We start from the raw sequence: 8,587 nt of genomic DNA, 5'->3' as shown, positions 1-8,587 counted from the left end.
TATTGTGATGAATACCATTATCTAATCGTGGGATTCTAATGCAAACAGCTCCGCTGAACCATTTACCTAAAACCTATTGTATCAATCCAAATATAGCTAAACTAAAACTTCTAATGTCATCATCAGATTGTACAATATTGTAGTTAGCTTTATCGTTCATGCAATGCATCTAAGATGTTCCAATTATCAGTTTATTCTCTACATACCATGCTTTGCCACGTACAATGAAATCTACGTAGTTTGAGCCGATGGCCTACTCTTCTGTAATAGAACTGGGTAATATACAACAGGCTGTAAAGCTACAACAACTAAAGGTAAATGACGATAATAGGGACTTACAGTACGTTTGCTACCTGCATGAACTCGTATGAACATCCATGACAACAAGGGTGTTTGTGAAAGGAGTGAGGGTATCTGGCCTCACCACGCTATCTTCTCAAAGTGCATTCCAAAGTAATGTTTTTTCCATGTCATTCCTTATCAGGCTCTGTCACTCCATGAAGATTAAAATACGCTGGTGTTGATGTATACAACCAGTATGTTCCCGATATTTCTCCATTAGGCTTTAAACGTCAGCTTGTATGTTTCGGAGTACTGTGTCTTAACAATACGTAAACATAATAAAATGATGCATAATTGTATTTTACATAAAGTAATTTTCTGTTTCTTTGTTCCAGTACGGGCAGATCCATTGTGTGGTTCGAGAATTGCTACAGGAGAAATTTAGCAAGGAAATATGGCAGAAAGTTCTGTAAGTACATATTGCGCGCTCTCTGATCATAGTTTTCCAGATAATAGTGGAATAGATATGATCCATTTAAAGTGTGTAATGGTTCACATACGGTTGCATGTAATGTATGTTAAGCCGTCGGGGATTTGGGATGAACATGTCAATGCATACTTATCCACAGGTCAGGTAAAATGTCTGATGCATATTGAACATACTTCTATACTACCCATTAAAAGTTTAGAGTCACTACTGTAAATACAGCCACTTACTTCCGCCAGCTATTCTTAATTAGATTTTGCAAAACATTCCATACTGTTGATGCTATTTACACATGAACTGATGTTTTGTAAAACAAATTCGTAACGTTGAAAAGGTGCGTCAAGAGTTCAATAAATTATGAGAGTCGGTGAAAACTGGCTAGTATGTAGTAAGTAACTTCTGATGGTTAGAATATATAAGCGTGGTTGTGGCGAGGAAAGATCTTCGATGAGCTTCAGATCGGAGCCTCTTGTGGACCATGGTAAATTGTTTTGATGGCGTTGAGGTGTAACGCTGTCATTCATGAATATCGGACAACAGGCAAGGGGGTGGTTATCACAGTGTCTCGCGAGTGACCATTCAGTGACCTGGTACTGTAATAAGATCCAACTTGTAGTCACACGATAAAAGCATCCCCACACTGTTACTGAGCCATCATCAAACCATGTGGCTGCATGGGTAATCTCGTGGTGATACTCCTCGCCTACGCCGTGGGTAACGAGTAGAAGATAACGACTTTCATACGATCCTTGAAGTTCAAAAAATGCGTTCACGTTGCTCGGAGCCCGTACCACGTCAGACGTTCCTGGATTCTGATCGGATAAAACCACAGCTTCTTTCTGATGATACTGGTGGAGATTCGAACCAGGTATATACTCCCCAGGGAGCTCAGAAAATCCGTTGATTCGGGAAAAAAGATGCAAACTGTCTGCCCTTTGTGTTGAGCGTAAATTGATTTACGTGCATGATGATGATGACGATGGTGACTGTGGTGATGAGGGTGATGTTGTGATGATGATGATGATAATGATAATGATATGCTCTGCATCATCGTCATCATTATCATCATCATTATCATCATCATCATCATCATCACGACACAGCAGCACGATGTTTTAGGCAACTTAACGCAACATAACGTTAACTATACTGCTGGACTAGTGATAATTCAGAGTCTGTCATTATTCACAAAAACACTGCATATCAACATCATCTGAAATCAGTTCTCACCAGCTGAACCTGCAAGATGGTGGTGCACGAGAATATCTTGCTTATCCAAGGAACGTTACATAAATTCGCACATAGGCGTTAATCAGAGGGATTATATCAGCGTAATGTATAACTAGCAAGCTATAGACGAGCGATTAACGTCAACGCCGTAACGTGAACATGACACAATGTATGTATCATCTGACATATTTCTTCAAGATGTATTGAATAAGGATGCTTCAGAAAGCTCCGCCGTCACAGAGACTAGCCACGCGGCCAAAAATCCATTAGTTTCAACCGGCTTATCTCGTATTAATCACTCACTATCAGACGAACAAGCTTTTGATATTGACCGAAACGCAAGAATTGCTCATGACGGTCCGCCAGTGGCATCCTCTTGAAGAAACCACTTGGCTCCGGAAGCACTAATAGATTATTCAGCATTTAGATTCTTCTTGTTCAATGTAGATGTATAAATCTTGCAGAATCATGTTACAGGGAATAAGGAAGCGCCGGAGCGTTGTAGCGAACCTCATTAGGTTAACGGTGGACAAAGATTGTTCTCTCAGGCGTGAAACAGTCCACTTTCTCTGAATCCAATAGAAACGGTAATTTATTGCCTAATATTGACACATGGGTCACTCGTGGCTACACAAAGACTGGTCACAAGATGTCCATTCAGTGGTCAAAAGCTGTTCATAATCCCATGACAATTCCAATTAAGCCGTAATGTGACACCGGAGTGCCAATTCCGGTGCTGGTCGGAGACTCGAGTCAATGATTGGGTTCTTCTCCAGCCAATGCTCTAGATCAGATCGACAACCTTGGTAATGATTGATACCTGTATTACTTCAGTAGCTTTGGAAAGATGTCTGAAAGGGGCTGTAAAACTGGACAAGAAATTAAACATAAACAACTGTGTAACTCGAGACATCCACTATCTTCACATTGTGTTGACTACTCAGTGTCTCTAAAAAAATGTCGAAGGTGCTGATTCATATGTAGTCAGGCACACATAGAGAATACACATTTGGAAAAGGGAGTCGTATTACTATTTCCTTGGAAGAGATATAACGAAACACGTATTCAGGACGTACAATGTGTATAGGTGGGAGGGTTTTACGGAGTAAGCAAGTGCTTGGTTTTTTATGTTGTCTGTTCAGCCTTTACCTAAGATATGTACTTTTTGGTTTAGCTCTGATCCCGCCGATGGTATTTGCGTTTTGTCCCGATCGAATTTGATTTTTTCCATATTCAATATATTCCTTGTATTCTGTATTAGGAAAGAAGGGCCGAAATGCCTTTATCTCAAAATGGAAAATAGAACGCATTCAAAGCTCTGGTTCCAACTGTTCAAATGTGGATTGTTTTTAGGCGATCAATGTCGCGTATGACTATTGATAACAATCCCTACAGGTTTAGTCGGTGACGGATTATCTTGGAAATACGTAAAGTCAATCTAATGTAAGAGGTTGTCTCTCACGCCTGAGAAACAAGTGGGTGTAAGAAAACTACTCGATTTGAGGTCTAAATATTCGGGGGAATACGAATGTTGCAGTGTGGACATAATCCAAAAGTAATATTCAGTTTTGAAGAGAAAGTTTTTAAATGTAAGGTTGCCGATTAATAATCACATGCATGCATACATAATGTATTATCAAATTACGGGTTTTACATTTCTGTATTCCAATCAAAAATAGGATAAAATAATATTTGATTATTGAAATAAGACAATTCTTTTGCCTAAAATGCACTTTTGTCTTATGAATCATTTTCTTATAAGACGTACCAGGTTGTCTTGACCGGACTCGAAAACATACACATTCGGGACACCATAACTGTCTCAAAAGAATCACTTACATGACTTACACTAATGTATTGATACTTTGAACACTTAATGTTATAACACTCAAATTAGCCGAAGTGCAAATTTCAGATCTCAACTCACACGATCATTACGCAATGTCGTTTTAACCGTAACGGACTTTTTTCCAGGCTGTCGAGATGAGGAAGAAAACAGGGAAAAGTTATTGGTAAAAGATATTTGGCAGGGTTCGTTTCGGATTATAAGGAAATTCTTGTTCAAAAGTATAAATGAATCTCAACATTCATGAGATTATAATAACACAGATTGTTGCTACACACAAACAATGAATGAATATTTAATACCTCGTACAATGTTAAATAGGAAAAAACATTTTCTGAAATTTTGCAGCTTTTCCTGTGATTCAGAGAGAGAAGTGATGTTCCTTATCATATGTCGTCCTTATTATTTTTATCATAATCACTTTCCATAGTTTTTATTATTTAAATGTATCAGTATCTCATTTGACCGAGGGCATTCAATTAAGCAAATACATCTGCTTTGAAACTGGCTATCCCACAAAGGCCCTTCAGAGCAACGGTTGAGATAATATAATCTAATTAGCAGTGGTACATGATGCATGATTCTTCAAAGAAAGGCTTTTGAGTAAAATAGGAAAAACACGATTTCTGAAAGTTTGGATTCTTTGAAAAGATTACAGATACAGAAGTTGTGATGTATGATGTTATCGTTAGTTCCCGTCCTAATTATTGTTGATAATGGTCATTTCTATTAAGTCGTTATTATTTTAATTCATCGACTCTCATTTTCATCGGCGGCAGTCAATTTAGTAATTACATCTGCGCTGAAATTTGCTGCCACAAATGTACTTCTGAGCAACATCTGTGTATTATTGCAATCTATTTTGTGGCGGTTTAATGGCATTTTATTTGTGTACGGCAGTTTGCAAAGGTTGTCTTGACGGAACTGAATAAATATGAAAGATCAATTCCACAGAATCCCGATTCTTCGCTGGAACAAATTCCACTGGGCCTAAAAAAATGGATACCAGAGTTGAAACCATATAAATGAGCAATTGGAAGGTGGTATTGCAATACGGTGTCAAACGGATAATGACAACACTTCTTCTCAGTGCACGGAAGCACGTGCGCTCGGCACGCTTTTATGTGTCCCGTTTCTAGATTGTGTAGTTAGCACTTCGGTATTCCGTATGCACGATATGAACTATCTTTTGTGTTTGTTACGCCTCGTGAATGCTTAGGATCTGCACGATATATAATATTTATCTCCTTTTCATAATCCTTCGGCACTTCCGTAGTTTGCAGATAGATTGGACAGTTTCCGGTTGCGGTATAAGTGATGTATTCGCTCGCTTTATTACAGCTTGTGCACACTAACATGTTTCTTGAGCACAGTATCTAATATCTATTTTCCCGAATCATTGCTCTTCATTTGATGTGCATTGTGTACAATATCGTATGAACATTTATGTATTTCGTATTGACGATATATATTATCCCCCTTCTATTCACGCCGAACCGTGAGGATCTGGGTTAGAATTGCTCTTCAGTAGCCCATGCTTGTCGTAGGAGGCGACTAAGGGGGAAGGGTGGTCAGACTCGCTGACCTGGTTAACACGAGTCATCTTATCCCCCATGGCGTAGATTGATGCCCATGCTGTTGATCTCTGGATTGTCCGGTCCAGATTCGATTAGACAGACCGCACCCGTATATTGAAGAGTGCGGCCTTAAACAACAACCAAGCCAAACCAATCTCTTCATGTCCCTTTCATCGAACGCACGCGTGAGCATCTCGTGTGAACTATAAGCCACTGGTTTCACTCCTCTACATGGCCCCTCAGTGCTACCATACAAGCATTATACGACATGAGGAAATCTGATCTGATATCAACCCATATTTGTTGCAGGGAGGAATCTGGGCTTGATGAACACGACCATTTCTTAGTCTTCTACCGCTACGAAGACAAGCTCACCTTCCAACTCATCGGAGCAGTGTCTACAGTACTAGGTGAGATTCCATTATACGACTCAACATGTCGTAACTGTTCATCTTAGAACTGTTTCCCCCAAACCATGGAAAGAGACCCGTGAACATCCGGGTAACAATAGGTCTTCAGCAACCCGGGATCGGATGGTCAGGCTCGCAAGCAAACCTGGTTGACATATGTCATTGTATACAATTTGGGGGTGATCGGTGCTCAAACTGTTGATCACTGGATTGCATCGTATACACTCGATTATTTGCAGGCCGCCGCCACATAGCCGGAATATTGTCGAGTGCCGCGTTAACAACGATGATGCCAGTAAGGATCTACACGATTCTTGACGAAAACCATCTCCTTACAGAGATACATGGAAAAAATAATATGATCTTCCAGCTTTTCTGTTTTACATAAACACGAATCAATCTCATGAATAGTTAGGAGGTAAACATGCTGTTTTGGAAAATCAGAGGTACATAACGAAATTATAACAGCTCTTTAAACATTTAAACATTATAACTTCGTTATATACCTCTAATTCCCAGCACACAAGGTTTATCTCTATTCTACCTTAACCGTGCTATTAAGGCTCAAAAACAATACATACTATGTCGAAAAATTAGAAATATATAACGTGATTAAATACCTGTGGATGACTTTGGTTAACCAATCACAATCCACGATTTACTATAGTCCTGGTAGAATTGTATGTCACATATGCAATTGCGTCTTCATGTCCCATAAACAGAAAAGTGACATGATTAATTGAATATTACTGTGAAGATCTGTGAGTTTAGTTTTCACCGGTTCTAGCAATATTCCAGGAATATCGGAGGACACCAAAAATGGGCTTCGCGCATTATATCCATGTGAAGAATCGAACCCGGCTCTTCGACTTGACGAGCGAACGCTTTATCTGATATGGTACCACACCACCCCAGCCTTTGTAAACATATGAGTGACAGTAATTTGAGTGAGTGAGCTTGCTGTGGTTCATGCCGCTTTGAAACAAACACGGGGCGGTTATACGGATAATAGGGTTTTTGACAAGTGAGCTTGACACCAGACAGAAGCAGGGGCTTATATTCAGAAACGAGAGGTTTGATGTGGTTTGAGAAACGAGTGACCATTCCCGGTGCAAAGGAACACATAACTGTGGGTTCGAACCCCAGTTTGCATTTTTTACCTCTTTTACTCCAGATTGGGTCGTTCAGCTGATGTTTCTGACATATAAGCAGTAGAACTCTCTTCTTGTTCGCTCATTCTTGCGATTACCGCCTTGGGGGCGGTGGGGTAGACTAGTGACTAATTGTTCGCACGTCACGCTAAACACGGATTTGATTCTCCACATAGGCAGAATGTGTGAAGCCTATTCCTAGTGCCCCGCTGTGATATCACTGGAAAATAGGTAAAAGCGGCGTAAATTCACTCACTCGCTCACTGACTAAAACAGTCTCAAACTTTTCTAATGTCTCGGCCGTCTGATTCCATCATCTTTTTCAAACATCACATCTTCCTGCTCAAATAAACCACACATTGTCATTACTTTCCTTCAAATTACACTGCCATATCGTTGACCCCCATCCATCAACTACGGACCCTGTCAAACAGACTTCTTTTGGAAATGCATAAGGATCGATTTACACACTCTCTTCCTGAAGCCGTTTTAGGGCAGAAGTGTGACATGACTTTAAAACAGGGGTGAGATAGAGATGTCGCTGTCAAATATATGCATATTCATTGTCTTTGGGGACCCTTTGCCCTGAGAGCTGATTGCATGGGGATGTGGAGGTCCCAGGCATTAGCAATACGTTCTGCTAGTGCCCTGGTTATCTACAGGGCAAAACTAACATACTTGCTCCAGTGTCACTCTGGCCTTCAGGAAGTATGTTCTGAATAATAATGACTGAGATTGATAAATTCAATATTGATGCCATTAACCACGCGTCTTATCTGTTGATTAAACACCGACGAATTTGTCTTCTTTGGTAAATATTCATAATCCAAGACCACGGCATCTGAATATAGCAAATATTTGTTGTATATCAGCGCGGATTGATTAAAGCAGTTAAGTATGTTTTCGTGGACGTTGGTTTAGAGATGTTAGTATTTGCAATGTCATCCAAACCGAACAAAGTTAACAGATAGTCTAACTGCTGTGGGCATTCAGAACCGCCTTATGACAATATTGTAATATAAGTCATAACGTTAACTCCTTCTTTCTAAATCCAAGGCTTCGGTGGGGTACCCTAGTGGTTAAGGCGTTTGCTGGTAACATTGAAGACCACGGTTCGATGCCCCACGTGGGTACAGTGATTCAAGCTCATTTCTGGAGTCCCCCGCCGTGATGTTACTGGAATATTGTAGAAACAGCGTAAAACTAACTCGCCCGCTGTAAATCCAAGCTGGAACATTTCGCTCATAATTGCAAGCCAGTGTATAAATTCTCACATTTCAGACAGAAAGTAATACACATCGAATAGATTGTGTGATTATGAAATAACATCACACAATTTTCATCTGATACTTCTATGCATGATCAAACAGTACAGAAGTAAATGACTCACTCTTGCAGTTGGGGACAATGGAACATAGTTTGAAAACACATATGAATATTTTAACGTGGAGATGGAGTCAATGATGGAAGGGCGGAATGAACTATTTCTGTTTTTTGTCGCTTAGTTTATATCTATACATAGAAATAGTTACATTTTCGTAACTTTTGATACCCGAAAATTAGTTTATTCTTTGTTACGATTTCCTGTACAAGTTCCGTTTGTG

General features: G+C 39.8%; 1 protein-coding gene across 1 annotated transcript in view; it reads left to right on the top strand.

The window, feature by feature from the left end:
* Nucleotides 1-248: 248 nt before the first annotated feature.
* LOC137296507 (guanylate cyclase soluble subunit beta-2-like) overlaps nucleotides 249-8,587 on the top strand; it is a 37,656-nt gene continuing 29,317 nt past the window's right edge. The window contains exons 1-3 of the mRNA XM_067828310.1: nucleotides 249-314; nucleotides 678-751; nucleotides 5,732-5,832. Of these exons, the coding sequence (XP_067684411.1) occupies nucleotides 249-314; nucleotides 678-751; nucleotides 5,732-5,832 (241 nt within the window). The remainder of the gene's footprint in view (nucleotides 315-677; nucleotides 752-5,731; nucleotides 5,833-8,587) is intronic.

Source organism: Haliotis asinina, chromosome 9, assembly GCF_037392515.1.
Source record: "Haliotis asinina isolate JCU_RB_2024 chromosome 9, JCU_Hal_asi_v2, whole genome shotgun sequence".
In the NCBI taxonomy this organism is placed as follows: Eukaryota; Metazoa; Mollusca; class Gastropoda; order Lepetellida; family Haliotidae; genus Haliotis; species Haliotis asinina.
This window is presented reverse-complemented; position numbering and strand designations above follow the sequence as displayed.